Raw genomic sequence first — 21,874 nt, 5'->3', positions numbered from 1 at the left:
CAAAACGGATGAAAATAGACTGACTGTTTAGTACCGCGGTGGTTTAATTCTGGAAATACACAGATGTTGAGGAAGAGACATTTCCTTGGGATGCATTTCGATTTGATCAGAATGTTGCCAGTACAGAGGCTTTGGTCTCATGGCCATAACTGGAGCCCAGGCTGTACTTAGAGTCATCTCTCTGCACTCGGCTGAAGTAAGAGAATGTGATGTCGATCTCATCAGCTGCTTTATGATTCAATTCACTGGCACTCCTCCTCGCGCTGTACAAATTGCATCGCCGCTTTTGTTTGCTCTCCTTCAGTCTTCATTAGGCTAATGGGTTTTCAGCCCGATAAATAGACCATTAGACCCCGTCTTATTCCCCAGTCTGCAATATGTACAGGTTTGCCATTATGAGATCACAAACACTGTGTACTTCACAAAATGGAGTCACTGACTTATTTTGTTAGCATTTCAAAGCGGTTACAACTTAAAATACAACACTACACACAAATAGTTAGGCAATTGATAGCATTTTAGTCTGAAAAAGCTGGTGAAACAATATTGAATTTAACCATTTGCACAAAAATATTATCATAAGCAGCTGGTCCTAAATGTCACCATGGTGCAGATGATCGAAACAGTAGTTACTTAATACTATAACTCTTGAAAAAGCTTCATTCTTTAAAACGTGCTGTAGATTATAATATGTAAAGACAGGCGAAAGAAAATTAAAATACCGTACATCAGGATTCACCTCATAAAATAACAAAAAACACCAGGAATAGCATCAATAAAGGACTCGCACAGACATACAAAAACACATTTATTAAAAGACAGCTTTTGTTTAAACAGAAAATTAAGGCATACGAATCAAAATCATAATGAAAGTCACAAAAAAAAAAAAAAAAAAAAAAAAAAAAAATCGGTTTAAGTGCTTCACACACACAGCTGTTGGTTTTTCATGCATGCAGATCTAAAAATGAAACTATTATGAACACAATATCCATTGAAATGCCAACAATGTTGGCTCTGATAAGTACACAATTCACCTTTTTCCAACAATTCAGACTTAAATCCAACACTTCGGGTCTTGGCAGGCTTTTAAGTTACATTAGTACAGACAGTTTAAACTGGACAGAATATATTTATTGTATAACTTTTTTCCAATATATCGACTGGCACAATGACAGGCTCGTTCAAGAAGCGGTTTCTTCATGTTAGCTTTGCTCGTCTCTTGTTATAGGCGTGTCTAGTGGACATGGACAGGAGAAGAGCGAGAGACAAGGACTCACAGTTCAAACGTTCACATTACCAGATTTCACACACGGAAAATAGCTGCGATTCGGGCTCGACAATTCACGAGGTATACTGTTAAGGCATCGAGGAAATTCTCTCCTCTTACAGGTTGCCAAACTCACCAGAATGGAACATAAATAACACTTAGATTTGATTTGGTTTGAATTTCACAAAACGCTTGTGTTACTTTACCTTTGCTCTGGCGTTTACTAATATCACATTATTATTTTTAAATAAACTGAGCCATTTACGGATGGATTGAGCTTTCACATTACTCACATCACTGAAAATAATATTCACCGCAATACAAAAATAAATCAAAGCATTCTCAACTATTTACACACAATATTACGATCTGGCGCGCCTGCTTTTGAAAGTTTGCACCATATTGGACTTCAGTGCATTAAGTTCCTGAGTTATATCACAACCAGCGTTTAACGTCAAATAAGTCTTAGTCACATTGTAAAGTTTCTTTTAGAACCACATATCGGAAAAAAGGTTTGGTAAATGTTCATAAATGGTAAATGGTAAAATGAAACAAATGTCAAATATTGCAAAGCCATTCAAATGAAGTAAAATCTAAATTACTATTCAACAAAAAATGTACCACACAAACAACAAAACTCAAGGCGGGATTGCATTAGGCTTCACAAACATGCTTATTTGTTTTGTAGGATTAGTCAAAAACAGTTCAATTGCTAACTGTCCAGTTAGTAAATAACGTGCACCATTTTAAGATTAATACATTTGATGCAACGTATGCAAAATAGGGAGGGGATTTTAAAACAGAGGAGAAAAACGGACCCCCGGACATTTCAGATGTCATGAGAAAGGCACTTTCAGTCCTTGGCTTTAAATACAGGGTCGAAAGCCCTTCACATTCCTCACAGCGCCACCGGAGACTCTTATCGCGAGTCGGGGGGGTAGTCGGGGGTGAAGAGCCGCAGCTTCGGGCTGCTTCTCAAGTCGGACGGGACTGTACTGTTGAAGGGGCTTAAGGCAGGCGAACCATAACCTGTAGAGGAACGGACATAAAGCAACACGAGTTACTGCAGAACAGAGACCAAGCAGACGCAATGATTGACCAGTTAGGCTCCCACAACAGAGCACAGCCTCCATGCGTTGTTCAATCCTACATGGCACACAATCACTTGATGGGGGGGGTTGTTCGCTTGGGACTCGCGTGACGTAAGGATGCCAGGTGTGTTGAAGTTTAGCTTAAAGCTAATGTGTATGAATTCCACTGGAGAGTTTTTATTGTTAAATGGAGGTATAAATATGTGTGAGTGACAGCTGAAAATTACACAACTGGGTGACATTTTTTCTGTCAGTGCCTGTTTTATGTATTCATGCACTTACGTACTACATTTATGTTTTGCGTTTATGCTGCAGACACAAGATTTACTGACTGATTGCACCCCCCCTGGATGTCTTAATTCAGAAATCAAGATCAGCACAAATGTCAGCCCGTCCCTCATCACCTCAGCCATGAGCTTTTACCCTAAACTCCTTTATAGTCATCATTACAAGGCATATATTTTACAGGAAACTTCTTTAGTATATAATTACCACGCCAAAGACATTGTTTTGTTAATGTATTGTTTAACAGGAGCAATGCATCATGTCATAAAATAATATACTATACACAAAAAAAATTAAAGGTAACATTAAAATTCACATCCTATGGCTCTTGAAAACACATCCAGATGTGCCACGGATTCAGAAAAGGTGCTCATACCTGGGTGAGAAGGAGTCCTCTGGACAAACGCAGGGTGATAAACTTGCTCCCTTGGTGAGAAAAATGCATGGCAGGCTGTGGGGGGGAGGGTAATACATAAATAAATAAATAAATAAATAAATAAATAAATAAATGCTTCAGTAGGGCCGTCCCATTACAGTAATTTTACAGATGAAAATGGACAATTCACGCTGGCAAACGAGCACTTACCAATTATGATGATGGCCGTGCCGGCGAGCAGGGCGAACAGCGTGAAGAACATCACCTGATAGGAGTCGATGAACTGCTGGAACAGACCTGCGCTCTCCCAGGAGCCGGCCAGCGGGGCCCCGGCTGTGACGAGAGGACCGGGCACGGGGCCACATGCGCAGGTTAGACAATACGTCCCCCTCGATCATAGGCGTCCCCCCCCTACCCCCAAGACATGACCAGAATCCCCACATTCACACTTCCAGACTAAAAACAGAACCCACACTTCCTTCTCCGTGGAAAACGTGCGTGACAGAAGAGTATCGCATGCTAACATAAGCCTTGATTTATTTGTGTGTTTATTTTTGAACCTTCAATAAGATTCCTAATTTCATGGACAGATAGTTTTAATTAAATCAAGTATTGCTTGCAGAGACCAGCTTGGAAGGAAGGGGTGGGGAGGGATTGTCTCTCTTAAAACCATCATTAAACCAATTAACCAAATAAACACTTTCCCGAATTATTAATCAACAGAGTAGGATTCATTTTTCACTTTTGGAAGTTCGTAACAATACAAATCATCCCCCATAATATTAGTGGGCCCTGGATTAACCACAGAGCAGCTGTGAGGGTCATCTTCTGATTACGAGCCCAATAAACTGAATACACATCAAGATTGATTAAACCTACCTTGCATGGCCGTGCTTCGATCGGTGACGTGCATCACGGTCACAGGGATGCCGATGGCCTGGTCGGTCTGGGGGCTCGATATGGAGATCCTGGCCGCTATGGCCCCCTGAGTCACGAGGCGGGGGTCGGAGATGCTGACCGTGTATTTCACGAAGCTCGGAAACCCATAGGAGACCTCCTTCTCTTGGATGACGATGACTGGGGAGCTAGTGGTCACCTAAAGAAACCGATAATTGTCCGTTAAACTCCCAGACTCGCGTTAGGTTCGGGCCGTGAGTTGGGTGGACGCTATTCCTCCACACACAGGGCGAGGTGGGCCTCAGAGAGCTTGGTGTGGCAGCCGACGAGAAGCACCGGGGCACGGAACCTGGAAACGCACTCACGACGGCGTCTCTCACCTCCAGGCGGCCGAGGACCTCCGCGTCTCCGTACACCGTGACGTCGGTGGCGGGGTGCTGGTTGCTCAGGAGGATGTCATTCTGGTCAGCGTAGAAGCCGGGGTTAAAGGGCACCTGGGCGCCCAGCTGCTCTCCGGAGAAGTGGCTCCCCTGGACGGCAGCTTTGACAATGACCCCCGTCCTGGTCATGCTGAGGGCCTTCAGCTGCTGGTCACTCAGCTGCTGCATGTTGAACGCACACGAGTAGAAACCTGGTTGTCCCCGGGAATTAACAAAAACAGTTAAAACGTTTTCTCACTGCACTGAGGCGATTTCATTGTATTGAGGTTGACACAAATAAGACACGGATTGAAATGCACAAATACGTTGGTTTTTCTTGGCGATCTGTTATTCATAAACTGGAAAATGCTTTTAATCACTACTATCCTTTAATTGCTGCAAGCATTGCACTCGGGATCAGAATGGGTTTTACATCAGTGGTTAGGACTCTCCAGTGACATTTCAGCAGGATAAAAGCAATTAAGTCTCCCATATCCACAGACACAATTAACACATCACCATAACGGAAGAGAAAGGAAAATCACAGGATAAAAACACATCCCCGTGCCTCGATACATGACAAGGGGAGCTTTTCGTTTCACCGGGGAGTTGTCAATGACATGATATTGACCGCACACCGGACTACGCAATTCTATACCGTTTGGTCTCCATTGAAACTGTCTATTACATTAAATTCTAATAGGCACCACTGATTAAAATACCACTATGACAAGCAGCAATTTGCGTTACTTCTCTGCACACACAAACACGGATAAAAAAAACGTGTGCCCCTCAACTCTACCTGTGCTCGTATCGAATCCCGTCTGCGTGGCGAACACGTCGTGGGCGGAGAAGTCAATCGATTCGCTGCTGAACTGGAGCTGACAGCCGATGCTCGACTGGGGGCTGAGCTCGGCGATGGCTTCGATCTGAGCTGGCGAACACTGGCCTGAATGGAAAGAACAAGGTCTCCTTATTGAAATGCCAAGGCAGCAGCGAACAAATACATTACAGCAGCAGAAAGGAGCAAAATAACTCACTCTTATCGATTACAGAAAGTGAATACCCTGCGTCAATGGTTCATATTACTAGATTTGCTCTGGCAGGGAAAGGAACATTGCTCTGTGGTCCGACTGGGTGTGTAAGGAAACTACTGTTCAAAACTCTGTTTCCCACTGTCCAGTCATAGTAAAATCAAATAAAACTAAAACACTACTATGTTCCAGTCCTTTGAAGATGGACTGTATCCAGATAGAAAATAATAAAATATAACTACAGGACAATTAAATGTACAAAACTAAGAAAATAATGGCAAGCCGAGATATATACATGGGTTATACAAACACAGATACCATGTGCAGCTGGATGTTGCTTTAAGAAAAACACATTGTCGGAAAGAAACGCTTTTCTATTCACAATAAAATCTGACATTGATTACAGAATTGTTAAAAAGCATGGTTTGTTGACTCATGAACACGAACCAGTCAGAGAAAACAATCCTCTGCCAATGGGAATCATGCGTTTGTTTTATAATCAGTAACCACCCGAAGTGAAGGCCAGTGCTTTGTTTCATGAATCGTGAAAGTTGAATTCAGTTGAGGCCGGACCCACCTCTGCATAAACATTTCGTTCCTCCTATAATGCTTTGGCATTTTAGACACGATTCAACAAATCAAACACCTGCCGACTCACTCACTCTGCCCAGAAAGCCCATACCTATTAAATTGGTGCCTTTTTCCCGGGTGGTAACGAGCACTCGGGACACGCTCTCTCCTCCCGCGCTCTTCGCCGTGCCTGTGTGCGTCATGACCATCGTCCTCGCAGCGCCGGCAATCAGCACCTGACGGGAGGGGAAGGCAGTATCTGTAGTCGAGCAGCAGTGAGAGAGCAGACAGGGAGGCGCGGCTCCCAGGGGCCACGGGGTTTCATGGAGTAACCTCTTAATTAATCCGCGAATTTGATTAAGTTTCATATTTTAAATCTTAGAAATGTTGACACACTGGGAACCATAAAGCTGTTGGGTCAGGACTCAAGAGGACCGGGTTTGTTAATCCCCACCCTGGGCAATCCCCCGTCAAAAAGGGATGTATAAAACTGATTAAATATGAAAGAAAAATGTACAATAATAAAGTCTTGTAATCTTAGACGGGATTCATAGAATAATGTTTAATTAACTATTCAATCCTATATTCTACAGAGACATACTGAGTCGAGACAACCACAAAACATAGAAGGCCTATTAAATCGTAGACTATAGAGGTTTTCATGGCCAAGATTTATTTTGATAATGCAATTTCAAGATCGCAAAACAAGCAAGTACAAAATGAATGCCATGAATTTTGCAAGAAGTGCATCAGATGTGTGTTCTTGTGTACGTAAAAGTTCTGACAAGTCATTAACGATTTTGTTTTCTATCCTTTCTTTATCGAGAGAGACGTTTGTGACACTGCAAGTGCGATTAGATACACAGTCCTAAACTCTCACAAGAAGGCATCAAGAATATTCAGAAAAACTCAAATATATATATATATATATATATATATATATATATAAAGTCATAATTCTCTGTTAGTGGAGATTACTAGAAGCCTAAAGGAATTACTGTCAAATATATTCAAACCAACCTTGTTTCAAAATAGATAAATCTAACAAATGGAAGCAAAGCCAATTCATCTAAAATCTTAGCAGGCAGCAATACAGGCATGAAGAATTGAAACGATTTAAACAAATAAGTCACACGTTTATTGCTTCTATTAAAGCAGATTTTAAGTCTTTCTGTCCAGTTCCTTAATTTTACAACAACAGAGAAATCAGATGCTGTACTGACCATTAAAGTCCTTCTTCACAGTCCACTGCAGTTAAAAGTTCATAAAATGATGCAAAACACAGCAGAGTTAATGTCTGAAAACGGGCATTAAGCGTCTTTAAAGGACACACAACCACAGATCGAGCACCATCGAGTAGCACGGCTCTGCTTAACATCGTACTTCCCAAGTCTAATTGCAAAACATTAATTCCCCATTTAAACGTGAATTGATTCAATTACATTAGATTAACACTAGGAATAGCACTGCTGTTAGGTTAAGAAGGACAATGATGGTAGTAGCAACGATCTGCATGGCGCCAGAGGGGCCGGGGTGGGGGTGGTAAATACACCACGATCCTCACAGTGCGTGACATTTGGCCCTGAAAGTGTCTTCACAATGACAAATTGCGTTTTGTTTTAGTTTTTTTTCCTGTTCATTGGCGAGACAAACCTATTTAACTGATATTCTTGAGCTGCACACAAAGTCCATGCTTTATAAACTTCATAAAAGAAGTCCCGAGGCAGTCGTTTACTCCCAGGATTAACTTGATTCACTTAAATGAAACTGTTTCTTCTTATGGAACGATCCTATTGTTTAATTTGCTTGTGACTGGCAAAAACATTTTCCACAGGATGGGATCTCGATTAAAAGAGGTGGTTTTATCCTATTGAGAAAGTGACTACCACCACACCAACCTCCATCATGCACTTAAAATGAATTGAAACATTTACAGGATTGTGAAAAGTACAGACAACATCTCGAGGTGAAACAGTTTATAGCGGACTAGTTCAGCTCATGCGTTTCAGGGCGATGTTAATAACACGCCCCCGAGTCTGGCTCATCGCTATTTCTGTAATAGAGTCATCCGAATTGCTCCTTTGGGTTTACACTCTCTGTATTATAATGCAAGAGCCGCAGACGGGGTTTAAAACTACAGTGCTCAGCGCGACCAAGGGGCTCACGGGAGACGGGGAAGCTGGTGGCTCAGAGCTCAACATCTGTCCTATGAATAACAAGATAACAAAAAAAAAAAAAGGAAAACCTCCTATTCTAAGATACAACATAAGCAGGAGTGTCCTTATGGCAGATGATGTCTATTTATTTTGTCTTTTAGCGGCATGTGTTATGCATCTAAAGACTTAAATATCCTGCATTTAAACATGTAGCATGATTAAATAACCATTAGGTTCCCTCAAACAGGCAGGCAAATGCATTGAAACTCATTCCATCAACAAATTTTGAGTGACTAAGTCAAGTTAGCAGACAAGAAATAAATCTGGACTTACCTCTCTGTAGGTTTTCAGCTGGCCGGGGATCTCATAATAAATGGTGACAGATCCCGAATCTCTGGCCACGGCTGCTCCCGTCCTTGGATCGACCTGCAGGATGCTCCCAGAGGAAGACCACGTTCCTGTAGCACCTGCCAAGAACCAGCCGGGAAAACGGTCAGAAACGATACACAGTAAACCGTAGCACTGACATCGCACGTGCTACCGACATTTAGTCCGACAGACGCTCAGAACACATGGATACGTTGCATTTGCCTGCAGATCTACAATCCAAAAGGACGTTTAAAAATGAGGGATCTTTAACCATACATTAGCAAATCCTTCAAATTTCAATGCTTTACCCCCTTACAGTGAGGGAAAAAAATATTTGATCCCCTGATGATTTTGTACGTTTGCCCACTGACAAAGAAATGATCAGTCTCTAATTTTAATGGTATGTGTATTTTAACAGTGAGAGACAGAATAACAAAAAAATCCAGAAAAACGCATTTCAAAAAAGTTATAAATTGATTTGCATGTTAATGAGGGAAAAGTATTTGATCCCCTATCAATCAGCAAGATTTCTGGCTCCCAGGTGTCTTTTATACAGGTAACGAGCTGAGATTAGGAGCACTCTCTTAAAGGGAGTGCTCCTAATCTCAGCTCCTTACCTGTATAAAAAAGACACCTGTCCACAGAAGCAATCAATCAGATTCCAAACTCTCCACCATGGCCAAGACCAAAGAGCTGTCCAAGGATGTCAGGGACAAGATTGTAGACCTACACAAGGCTGGAATGGGCTACAAGACCATCGCCAAGCAGCTTGGTGAGAAGCTGACAACAGTTGGTGCGATTATTCGCAAATGGCAGAAACACAAAATAACTGTCAGTCTCCCTCGGTCTGGGGCTCCATGCAAGATCTCACCTCGTGGAGTTTCAATGATCATGAGAACGGTGAGGAATCAGCCCAGAACTACACGGGAGGATCTCGTTAATGATCTCAAGGCAGCTGGGACCATAGTCACCAAGAAAACCATTGGTAACACACTATGCCGTGAAGGACTGAAATCCTGCAGCGCCCGCAAGGTCCCCCTTCTCAAGAAAGCACATGTACAGGCCCGTCTGAAGTTTGCCAATGAACATCTGAATGATTCAGAGGAGAACTGGGTGAAAGTGTTGTGGTCAGATGAGACCAAAAATCGAGCTCTTTGGCATCAACTCAACTCGCCGTGTTTGGAGGAGGAGGAATGACCCCAAGAACACCATCCCCACCGTCAAACATGGAGGTGGAAACATTATGCTTTGAGGGTGTTTTTCTGCTAAGGGGACAGGACAACTGCACCGCATCAAAGGGACGATGGACGGGACCATGTACCGTCAAATCTTGGGTGAGAACCTCCTTCCCTCAGCCAGGGCATTGAAAATGGGTCGTGGATGGGTATTCCAGCATGACAATGACCCAAAACACACAGCCTAGGCAACAAAGGAGTGGCTCAAGAAGAAGCACATTAAGGTCCTGGAGTGGCCTAGCCAGTCTCCAGACCTTAATCCCATAGAAAATCTGTGGAGGGAGCTGAAGGTTCGAGTTGCCAAACGTCAGCCTTGAAACCTTAATGACTTGGAGAGGATCTGCAAAGAGGAGTGGGACACAATCCCTCCTGAGATGTGTGCAAACCTGGTGGCCAACTACAAGAAACGTCTGACCTCTGTGATTGCCAACAAGGGTTTTGCCACCAAGTACTAAGTCCAAGGGGTCAAATACTTATTTCCCTCATTAACATGCAAATCAATGTATAACTTTTTTGAAATGCGTTTTTCAGGATTTTTTTGTTGTTATTCTGTCTCTCACTGTTAAAATACACCTACCATTAAAATTATAGACTGATAATTTCTTTGTCAGTGGGCAAACGTACAAAATCAGCAGGGGATCAAATACTTTTTTCCCTCACTGTAGTTGAGGAAACACTTTATATGTCACCCTAGAGAAAATCCCAGCCTTGAAAATGATCTTATTTTGCTCCTGCTTTAATGAAGATAACATTTCCTGCTTGACAATTGGGTTTATTTGAGAAGATTTATGAGTTAGCAGCGTCACCCTGCAGTCGTGAATATCTTGCCCTAGTTTGATAGGGTCAAAAAAACAATATTTTATTGGAATTAGACGAGGCAGAGGTGATAGGGGTAACATCTAGGACACTCTATAAATTCAAACACTTAATCATCACATTTCAAGATTTCAAAGTGCCCAATAAAACCTGGTTCACTGACAAACAGTTGATTTCTGATTACTGTAAGGATCCTTTAAAAAACAGTTAAATGCTTTTGTGGGAGGGAGGGCTTGACGCCTCTACTCAGGAGTGCAATGCACACCATTACAGGTGGGAATGAGATGGTCTCCAATCCCACCCACTGCTAGTCTTGGCCCGGAGACCCTGATAGGTGACACATAATTGGCCCCTGAGGGAAGTAAGGAGAAAGCCAGAAGGAGGAAAGTCTGCTCAAAGTCCAGACACCCCAGGGTCGGCTCAGGTGCCCGTAGGCGTGTGGTGTGAAGTAGTTCAAAGAAGCCGTATCAAAATCCTCTGACTAAGGCGAGACGTGGGCAGGAGGGATTCTGGGAACGGGGGTGGAGTGGAATTACCAACCTTCTTGATTAACGAGTAGCGTGCTAAAGCAGATGACATCACCGACCACCAGCGTCTCCGACTCCTCAGGGTGGATGGCGTGCTGCACCGGCAAGGCCACGAAGTCAGCCACTCCGGTTTGCTCTGAGTCCCACACGCCCAGCAGGGTGAGGCCCACGTTGACCGTCCGCACGACAAACGTGTTGTTACTCTGCCCTTTTCCAACCAGTACAAGGTCATCTCTATAAAAAGTGCAGAGTTAAAAACAAAACAAAAACACCCATCAGTGTTCATCCCTAGTTTAAAGCGCATGATGATCTATTACAGTGCCGTTTTGTGCAGGAGTCCAAACTGTAGACTTACTCTAACTCAGAAGCACAGATTTTCCAAAGCGTAAAACAGAATATTTGATTTTGCACTGTCTAAACTTCAAACAACCCGTCTCCAGCATCTTTCAGGGTAAGCCATTTACAAACAGACGTGATAAATGACTCTGGGCTCTGCCATCAAAAATGCGCCGTTACCTAATGCAAATTGAATCCGCAATAAACACTTGAAACGAGTATTTCCCCATTAGATTCCACCCACTCCTACAGTAACCTGCTCACAAAGACAGCAGAATTACTACACATCTGCCCCGTTTTCATCCGCTGAACAACATTCCTGCACTATTGCAGTTCCCTCAGAAATTGACTTTGGTGGCTAAATCTGTACTAGGAAAAAATGGCTTTTCAATTGTAATAAAATGACAGGGATGATTACATTTTACGTTTGCAACAGCAGGTGCGGAGTCCAGCTCTAACAGTAAAATCCCTCTAGCGGTTTTATGTAATCCCCCTGAGTCCAGCAAAACTTGCTTATAGAAACGGCACATCTATACTCCGCATGTGGGAATTTCACTCAGCCAATGCCAAGGAATGAGACGAGTCACGCGCCGACTAAGACTTGCAATACCTGGTCTTCAGTTCCCCCCCACCCCCCACCCCCCACCCCCTCTCCCTGCTTGTTTATTTGTACCCATTAGTTTTCAGATGGTCTGCCAGCTGCTAGCAAACACAGCAATGGAAACGATTTAGTCTGCGGTCAAATCAAACTCTTCCCAGTTAGTACCCTGGCCTGAAATGCGGTTATGGCTCAGCATTGCTCTTACTTTCATTAATTTAGCTCATCCAGGTGGAAAGCTACTGGCTGTTTCATATGGTGAGGAAAGAACAATCTAGCAAGTTATCGCATGAACTTTGTAAACTTTGTGAGCTCCCAGCTTAACAACCCCCAACTCGCTAATTTATTCGAGGTCTATCTTCGTCTACCAATGTACGCAGCGTCTCTCAACATCATGTTCACAGAGAACGTCCTGTGTTCCCCTATCTTTATTTCAGTCTAAACTGGTTTAGAAACAAAACTGTTGTATTCAATGAATCCATGGTCCCAATAAGAGTCAGGTTTATCACGATCTCAAAAGTGCCAGCAGTGCAGAGTAGACAAGTTCAGTCCTTTTGTGCACTGTTCATTTAATGTGAGTGAAGGGGAAGCCATCTCTTTGGAATAAATGCTAAGTTTCCCTTCATTATGCACGGAGAGAAAGAGAAAAAAAGTGAAATGTTACTTCTAAATCAAATTTGTATGCTAAACCTCTATTGCTACTTAGCGCCAGTCCTTCAGCAGTAGAAAAAAATCAGTTTTAAATTGAATGGATTATGTGAGCAGCATCCGGTGTACAAAACTCCCCGTCTCCACTCGAGAGTCACCGGCTGCACAACACAGACAGCGCAGTGAGCTCAGCCAGCCGCAGTAGGAGTACCTGTTTGTGGCGAAGGTCAGGAGCGAGTTATGGGCGTGGAAGACATCCCCGGTGCTGTCGTGGAAGTGTACGGTGAACGTAAGGGTTGTTCCCAGAGGAAGAGCAGTGAGGGTTTCCTTATTTGCGGTATAAAGCACAGGACTGGTGCTGAACCTCAGGTAGGAGACTGGAACTACCTGAAACAAACACACCACATAGTATCTTATTTTAAACGCATCAATCTTCCTCATCAGGGAAAATAAAAGCTTCTATATTGTAGATAGTTCACCAGGAAGTTTGTTTCAAGTTTCACTTTTTTGCAAATATTAAACCATCTGGAGTCGAATACATCTCCGGGTAATTCTTAAAAAAAAGTTAATAAAAGAACTGGACACCTAAAGCTAGAGCTTCCCTTTTAATCTCAATAACACAACAATCAGCCTCACCTTTACGGCCACAATAATCGTCTGATTGACTCCAAAGTACTCCTGGGAAGTGACTTCGAGGGAGGACGTGCCGGTGAGCGACCCAGAGGACAGCAGGCCCTTCTCGTCCACCTGGATGGACGCGGCCTTTTCCGGACAGTCCAGCACGCGGTACGTGAGGGACCCAACACCGTCCCTGGAAGTCAGTGATGAGACCGTTGAGGCAGAGCAGGGTGAACAGGCATCATGCTTATCCAAATGTTAGCCGTGATGAAATGAGATAAACCGATTAGATGCCCTTAAAGCCTCAATCCAGTTCTGGCCTTTGAAAAAGACTGCTGAATCTCCTGAAGGGCTCAGGAGGTTGCGAATTAGATTCTTTGCTTTTATTCACCTGTTGGTCTGAAGTTTTAGTACCGAATTTGGAGACATCAATATCTCCTCCGCCTGGACCTCTGGGTTGAGTAAGTACAACTTCTCGTAAACCTTGAAGAGGAGGAAGATTGACACAAATGAAGGAGAACAGATAAGCCGTGATGAAATATTAGCCCTTTCCAACATTTGTGAACTGGCATAAAGAAATTAGGGAAAAAAAGTTACAGAAAATTCAAACAATCTCATGTATTCTTGAAATATAATAAAAGTTAAGTTTCTGTTGACTAAGCCCCTGGAGCTTTCACCCTCTGATGCAAATTATTAATAAAAATGAGTTATTGCCTTATGCGGTTAGCTGTCATATCCATCAGCTTTAAAAAAAATAGAGGAATAAAAAAAAAAAAAAAAAAAAGAGGCTGCTCCATTATTTATAGTCCAAAAATGATAAACAGCATCATGAATGAGAGGGTACATTTAATTCTGCACAAAATATAATCCTAGTTGCATAAACACAGCAAAATGGAGTGACCAAGATTTATTATTGAGCACAGCTGAACCGAAGACATCTGTCTAATAACATCTGTGAAGACTCTCTATGCACGACGGTTATCTCACTTTGCAGGAAAATGTACTTACTGCCTAATCTTTTATTAAAAGCAAAGTTTTGATGAGAACACAAGGTAATTGGTCACTGTCTGCTTTATACAGAATACAGATGCACACGACCCGTTTAGGATTAACTTCACCTTTCACAGAAAAAGAATAACAACATTGGTAATAGACAATGTGCGCATGTTGTTTCAATTAAGAAAATGGAAATAACTTCTCAATTACCACTGCTTAACTGGGTGGCAAACTTTTCAACTTCACCATGAAAAAAATAAATAAGTTCAACCCCCAATTATCATCTATTGTAGGCAAGAAAATGAATTTAATTTTCAAAAGTAATTCAGTCCATCAAGACACATTGTTCCAAACAAACGGACGTGCAGGTGGTTGAGTCAGGAATGGATTAAAATAAAATATTAGGTTGCACACACAAACACACATTTCAACACCTGCTTCCATCTCTCTGACACTTTGTCTACACACGGGAAAACTACATCTGCGACGCTGAGAGCAGGCTGTGGACATTTGACAACTTCTGCCCAGTACAATCATTATTGCTTTCAAAGAAGACCTTTTTCAAAACCCAGTGTTGTACCTGAATCTGTATTTCATCTGAGAACTCTTTCACATTGCCTTCCAGGTGCCCAGAGGCTGGATTTACAGCCTTCACCACAACCTTCAAGCCCGTTCTCCCCTTCGTTCTCCCGTGCACATTCATAGCAAAATTGTTTTCTGCAGGGAGTAGCAGGGATGCCTGCAGTAAACAAAAAGGAAAAAAACGGTTATTACAGGAGGTCTAAATTAAACAGATGTGTGGTTTCTTGAAAACCTGGCTCAGAAACTACTTTTGAGATTAAACTTATTTTGGCAGCCGGGAAGAGAAGTCCAGCCAGAACGGGGCAACGGAAACAGGTATTCTGAATATATGGGAAATGAAAGATTCACATGAAAATACAGAAGCTGAATTTTAGCTTGCCAAGAAAAACATTGTCCCAAAATGGGTTTATTGATATAGACATTATGGAATCCCATGAATATTGTATTCAAATGTGTTTACGCATCCTAAATATTCATTCGTACTTTAACGTTTTTATTGATGCAGTAAATAAACAAAATATCCAAAATCTCCCCAATTCTCCTGTTCCTATTTACAAATACAGTTTTATAAGCTATATTTATCATCCTGACAGCCAAGCCACTTTGGCTAGAATGACGAGAAGAAAGCGATTTTTTTTATTGAAAATGTTATTTTGTTCATGTGGCTTTCATGGGAGAAGAATTGGCTTCTATGTCACTTTACATCTCATTTTTCTTAAACCCTATCGGTTCCTTCCTATATAATAAATCTCTACCATATCAGTCATCCGTTGTATTCTCTTGACAAGTTTTGACAAACATTAGATTCACTGCAAATGCTCTACCTGACCTTGTTTTTACTGTAAAACCCAGAAAATGAAATCTCTATTTCAGAGTACGTTGGACTGAGACTGAAGCCGAGCGACTGGAAGATAAGAAAATCAGCTGACAGTGAAAGACTGGAGCTGGAAAGAATGCAGATGAGTTGAGAAGTTCTTTTCCCTGTGAACTTTGTGCAGAGCCAAGACGCATTCATCAACAGGGAAACACACTGATCGATTCTCTCACACAGCTGTTGATTATAGTCTTGGGTAGATTACAGAGACTATGTGAATTAGTTTCCCTATGTTAGCGGTGGTAAAATCTGGAGTTGACAAGCGCTGTGCTAGTCTACACAGTCCTGGGCAACCTTCATTCTCCTGGGGCCAGTAGCCTCCACTTTTCAGTCCCAGCATAATGAAAGAGTATCAGGACAGATTCTGAGAACAGAGGTTCTATTACTCATTTACTTAAACGGTTACAATCTGGAAAGAAAACCACAAAACTACAGCCACTGCGCCAGGCGTGCACCAGCCTGGAAGCAGATGTTCTAGCAGCCAACAGTTTGAGGCATCTAGAATCAGGTGCCTTTATGGACTAATCGAAACAATCAATCCCATGTAAATAATTGAAACGGCGGGGAACAATATTAAACAGGTTTCCGTGACTGCCTACCTCTGAATGGCGGGTCTCGATGTCCAGTATGTCTCTCTTGGTGACGGACCAGTGGAAAGTCAGGCCCGGCACGGCATTGCCGAAGGAGAACGGAGTCTGACTGCTGGTGATACCCATGACATACACAGGCATCTACACACGAGCAAGGCCAGGCATTAGTATCAGGAAACAGAAAGACATGTCAATATTTAAAATCGGGAATAAACATTTAAAGACATTCCCTTTCAGTTTTAACACGTGTCCTGCCTGGCAGTCGAAAAGGCGCCTGATTCAGGATTAATTCAATCCGTTCAGCAGTACAGACTACAATCAGATGATAAAAAGCAGACAATGGGGTGTGGATTTATCCGTGGGTGTGAAAATATGCCTTTAGATGTGACTAACTGGGAATGTATACACAAAGTCAGAATTTGTAACACAAACAGGTGGAAAGATTAAATCCTCCACCCTAATCCAACAGCAAGAACTGCCTGGACGTACTGTGAGAAAATAAAAATTGTGTGATGCTTTCACGTTTTAAAATCGGTTACCTGGGTCCCGCTCTTCATCCGAGTGATGGGGGCGCGGATTCGGATCGCCTTCAGCTGCACGACCTCGACGTCTACCTGATCCTGTACATATTGAGACGACAATCACTTCAGATTATATAAACGTACTACATATACATTACATAGCACAAAGGGACATCCTTTTATTTTTAAATTAATCACAGATAAAATATCTGAGACTGCTTCGCACTGGAAAATAATGCAGAGCATTTTTGGGCACCAACTGTTAATTACCTGAGACACAACAACAAGCTTTCCCGTCTCGGCGTCCACGGCTTGTACGACTCCTGTCACCGTCGCGTTTCCAACCGCAATCCCCCGGATGTGGCCGATACCATTTACTGACGCTATCCTCTCATTGCCCATTGAAAAGATAATATTAGACTGGGGCTGTGGCCCTCCTTCAGAAGTAATCTGGCAATTAGAGAAATACACAAAGAGGCTGATGATTTACCAAAAAGAAACCATTAAGAAAAAATGGTAAAGCCCCGAAGGTACAAAGCCCAGCCTCCCGTATTTGTTTCCAATTAACCACAGATCTACCATTTCAGCGTCCTGATATGCTACAGACCACGCATCACCATCACAGGAGGTATTACACGGAGTTACAATAGGCAGCTCATTCTGCTGAAATCCACAGTTTTCCTTTTCAAAACACTTTTACTTAAATTCGTCAAGTGTAGAGGGCATAATCTCATTTCAAGTGCCAAACAGATCAGCTCAATAGAGAATACATACGGGAATGTGATTTTTTTTTCTTTTTTTTTTTCTTTAAAGCTCTGAAGTGAAGTTTGGCTTAAGCAGCACATTGGAAGCATGTAATATTTTGAAAAACGCCTTTGAAGAAGAGTTGCAGAGTAACTTGTAAAGCTTTTTGAAAAGGTTGAGCGCCTTTGGCAAGAGATTCAGTTTATACATCATAATGCTGGCTGCTGTAGAGGAATTCACATCCTCGCAGGAGGTTTGCAGCACAGATGTAGAACTCACCTGCATCATTGCACCGATAATCAACGTTACTTTCCTCGGTATCAGTCTGAAAGGTGGAAATACCTAGAAACGCAAAACAAAACCACACTTTTCAATATGACAGATTCTCCTATTTTGTAAACGAATAACGTCGACACAGATCAGACAGATTTCCCTCAGTTAAAATATAAATCACAAGTCAAATGCATTCAGTTCATTATGAGCTAAAAAACTTACTTCAATTTGCTGTGGAGCCGAATTTATTCTTTTCCCACTTTTGTCCAGCACCACCGCAGATAGACTGGTCTGTCCGATCGTTAAACCTTGAACTAGGAATGTGGCCGTATCATTTTCTGACGATTCTGAGAGGGGTCTACAAATAAGATTAAAATGTGTTCATCGTTATGGTCAAGTATGAGAACAGTTCTACATCTACGTTTGAATAATTATTCTATCAAATTCTGTTAAAGACAGCATCGTAATTAACACGTTCCCTGAAGACACAGATTAACTAATTTTCCACTCGTTAGCTAGATATTTTTTCAGATATGAAATAATGCAAATTGAGTTTATTCTTATACCAAGCATTATTTAAACAGAAATTGAATGTGTAAATATATAAAAAAAAATACTTACAACAAAGAAATAATTGGAGATGCAGCCTTTAATTTCAAATTCATGTAGGGAAAATATTTAGCCAAGAAGGGTCTCTTGTTATCGTCTAACACTCTCACGTGAGCTTTCACAGACTTTCCAATTTCCACCTGCAGGAATATAATTCAACCTCTCATGAGCATGTCAATATAAACAGCAGGTGTGAACGATTCAGGCATACCCTTGAGTGGATCAATACCAAACACTGTCAAAGATGATACACCAGCAACAACGTGGTCAGTGGTCTAATTTTAAATCTTAATACTCAGAAATGCCAAGGACTGGAAAACGATATTACTGTTGCAACATTATTGAACAAGGAAATAAAACCAACACATCCCTCTGTGAGCAGTTTCGAAATGAAACTACGATGTGGCCCGTACCACCAGGACTGCTCTTCTGACAGATGAAGAGAGAAATCCTGCTTTATGCACTAACAGATAAACTGCTATCTGACGCGTATCTTCACCGAGATCTTTACCCGGTCCGATTACATGTTCCCTGTGCTTTGATGGGAGCCAGAAGTCAGGAAGCATTTTTGTCGCAGAACTTCAGCTCACAACTTAAGTACGGCCGGGGTAACGATACTCCCCGTGATCCACACATTTAGACTCTGAGAGGAGATTCGAAGTACTATAATCCTACTACTGTGAAACTGGGATGAGAAGTGCAAGGGTGAGATAAGCACTAAAAGAAAAACATGTATTCCCTAAACAAATGTCTATCGTTTAGTATTTTCCATATCCACGCAGCGGTTGCTCATAGGTCCAGGTCAAGGGCAGGCAACACTTATTATCCAAATCTCTACCAACTACTGATAATAACTTGTTTAATATGAACCACTGCTGTCTTATCACCTTTATCATCAAATTATTTTCATATTTTTTTGTTGTGTGGAGAGAAGGGAGAGTACCTCCAACATTTTGAAGAAATACGCTTCCAAAACCAAAATCACCAACTTTAATCTTAACAAAACAAATCGCTTCTTAGGATAATGGCTCACATTGATTACACAGTGCAGTCACGATCGTTCAAAGTAATTGGCCATTCGAAACCTGTGACTTTCCCATCCGGTCTGTACAGATGGTCAGAACACACCTTTAAAAGACCGATTTAACCCATAAAAAACGAGTGCAGCATCATACACAGATAGAACAAGTCTAATTAATGACTTGGTAAATATCATTTTAAATTTTTGTTATATACAAAGTGTGATCACTGGCGCCACTCCTTTGCCATAGTCAATATAGAACGATTACCAAACAGCGAGGAGAATCACAGCAGTATTTTTTATAACATCGTTATAGTCATTATCGGGCACCGACCTTGTCAACCACTCTGACGTACACTTCAAATATATCAGAAATGTGTACGGCGGCTTTGGCAGGAGCTGGAAAAGCCAAGCACAAATCATGGACCATTACTTGCAGAATCCCTGGGTGTACGGGGAGCACCTTGAATAAAAAACAAAATGCATAAACACAAACATGAATAAATCAGACTGTATGGGAGATGGCGATCTATTATACATTCCAGTTGGGCTGTTTATTTTAGGACTCCGAGGGAAACGGGCTCAGGAATGTAAGGTTAACCCTTAAGCGAAATGAAAGCCCTTGCATTGAATTTCACTAATACAGTAGAAGTATATGATAAGTCACATGCTAGATTACTGCATCCAAGGTCAGCATTTAGCAATCAGACGTACTTCAGAAACCTTATGAGTTGGAGCAAGAATGTTAATAGGGCTTTACAGTAATACACAAAATAGTTTAACTTCCTATAATAACAGGACAAAGTGTGACCAGAACATTGATCATATTAAGACTTCCATGTATGTCAAATTTGATTGATATTAAAACGGTCATAAAACCAAAATAATGTGAGAAGACCTTAAAATAGTAAAACAAAAACATACGTGACCAGCAAACATGAAACCGCTGCTGCAGAACAATACCTTAATATTAATATGCGCCTCACACTTAGAGACAGATACATTTATTTACGTACCTCTGCTGTTCCCTTTGATTCGTGGTAGGCAATGTTTGCAACACCTGCAATGCTCGTGTTGACAAAAAAATACCCCGAGCCCTGCCTGAACGCCAGTTCCGCCTGCAAGGCAACGCAGATTCAATATATGAGACTCACAAAATCCTGTGAGAAAGTTAACATCTTAAAAATAAATTAATCTCTTACCCGCACGTCTGGGTGGTTATATATAGTGATGGCTTCGGGAAAAACTTTCACATCTTCCACCAGCAAGAGCTCAAGGGTAGCAGACACTGGAGATAGGGGGTCATACTGAAATAACGATGAGGGGAATTGAAAAACACTCGACCACTTCACATCTTTTTAATAAACCAAGTTTGAGATTTATTAACTTCCTGGAGTGTAAAAGCTAGAACAGTGCTCAGGTTAAAGTTAATACAAACGTTATATTTGATTTTAAAATCTGCACTACAAGAAAGATCAGGGTAAACTAAACGCAGGAAAATCCAAATGCTTTAAAATAAAAAAAACTACCACAAATAAACTAACCAACCCTTTATAATGTATTCATATACATACATACACACCTATAGATAAATACACACACACATATACATATATGTATAATAATATAGAAATAATAAAACATTGTTGACACTTGTTTAGTGCAGGGTTGTTATGGAGAACTATGGGCTGTTGTTAATTACAGCATGTTTGCTGGAGCACGGGCAGAGATTACTGAAGCCCACAACTTCCTGAGATCAACGGATATAAACCACGTGCTGTAAACTAACTTGCCATCCTCTAACCACAAAATAAGACTGTGCGTGTCGAGCTGTATGTTAAACCTGCTTTAAAAACTCATAGAACTTATGCATCGTCGTACCGGACTGTTCACTTTCGCTGCGTTGAGGTGAGAAACCTGGTATCCAGTGGCCGACACTGTGATGGCTGTGATCCCAGACGCGCGATGCACCAGCACCGTCTGACGACCTGAAACAAACACGACTCGTCTTAGATAGAACGCTTCCAACGAGACGCGTCTTTGACATTCATGATCCGTCATTTAAACACAATAACCTCAAGACCTAAGTGAGCAAACCTATAAACATGTCTGTAAGTGATTAATGGAAAACAATTTTAATTTAACCAAAAAGTGAAGAAAATATTTTCACAGTTTAGAGTTTTCTGTTCCTTCTCTTTTGTTGATATATGTACCATGTAGCTTCTTCTGCCCGTGTCTGTCCTCCTTCACAGACAGCTCCATCGGCATTGTGGGCTCGATACTGGCTAAGGAGACCTTCGTTGACTCCCAGAAAATACTCAAGGAACTGAAGTTATCAAATTTGCGTCCTTGCTGGTCGTAGGCTGCCAGGTCCAACACAGGGTTGCGATAGTTGGAAACGGGCACCTATAGATCAAAGACA

The 21,874-nt window shown here is 41.7% G+C and overlaps 1 protein-coding gene across 1 annotated transcript in view; it reads right to left on the bottom strand.

Moving 5' to 3' along the window:
- Nucleotides 1–791: 791 nt before the first annotated feature.
- The window catches only part of nup210 (nucleoporin 210), a 40,979-nt gene continuing 19,896 nt past the window's right edge, over nt 792–21,874 (bottom strand). The window contains exons 17-40 of the mRNA XM_066697786.1: nt 21,666–21,858; nt 21,334–21,440; nt 20,655–20,759; nt 20,469–20,570; nt 19,787–19,915; nt 18,444–18,571; nt 18,045–18,180; nt 17,829–17,891; nt 17,076–17,255; nt 16,824–16,904; nt 16,294–16,425; nt 14,819–14,977; nt 13,634–13,725; nt 13,261–13,435; nt 12,836–13,011; nt 11,056–11,276; nt 8,429–8,562; nt 6,052–6,175; nt 5,138–5,284; nt 4,297–4,547; nt 3,899–4,115; nt 3,230–3,352; nt 3,020–3,094; nt 792–2,296 (exon numbers count right to left, since the gene is read on the bottom strand). Of these exons, the coding sequence (XP_066553883.1) occupies nt 2,187–2,296; nt 3,020–3,094; nt 3,230–3,352; nt 3,899–4,115; nt 4,297–4,547; nt 5,138–5,284; nt 6,052–6,175; nt 8,429–8,562; nt 11,056–11,276; nt 12,836–13,011; nt 13,261–13,435; nt 13,634–13,725; nt 14,819–14,977; nt 16,294–16,425; nt 16,824–16,904; nt 17,076–17,255; nt 17,829–17,891; nt 18,045–18,180; nt 18,444–18,571; nt 19,787–19,915; nt 20,469–20,570; nt 20,655–20,759; nt 21,334–21,440; nt 21,666–21,858 (3,360 nt within the window). The 3' untranslated portion in view covers nt 792–2,186. The remainder of the gene's footprint in view (nt 2,297–3,019; nt 3,095–3,229; nt 3,353–3,898; nt 4,116–4,296; nt 4,548–5,137; nt 5,285–6,051; nt 6,176–8,428; nt 8,563–11,055; nt 11,277–12,835; nt 13,012–13,260; nt 13,436–13,633; nt 13,726–14,818; nt 14,978–16,293; nt 16,426–16,823; nt 16,905–17,075; nt 17,256–17,828; nt 17,892–18,044; nt 18,181–18,443; nt 18,572–19,786; nt 19,916–20,468; nt 20,571–20,654; nt 20,760–21,333; nt 21,441–21,665; nt 21,859–21,874) is intronic.

This window comes from Amia ocellicauda, chromosome 3 (assembly GCF_036373705.1).
Source record: "Amia ocellicauda isolate fAmiCal2 chromosome 3, fAmiCal2.hap1, whole genome shotgun sequence".
NCBI classification, from domain to species: domain Eukaryota; kingdom Metazoa; phylum Chordata; class Actinopteri; order Amiiformes; family Amiidae; genus Amia; species Amia ocellicauda.
Note: the sequence above shows the minus strand (reverse complement) of the source record. Positions and strands in the feature narration are given on the sequence as shown.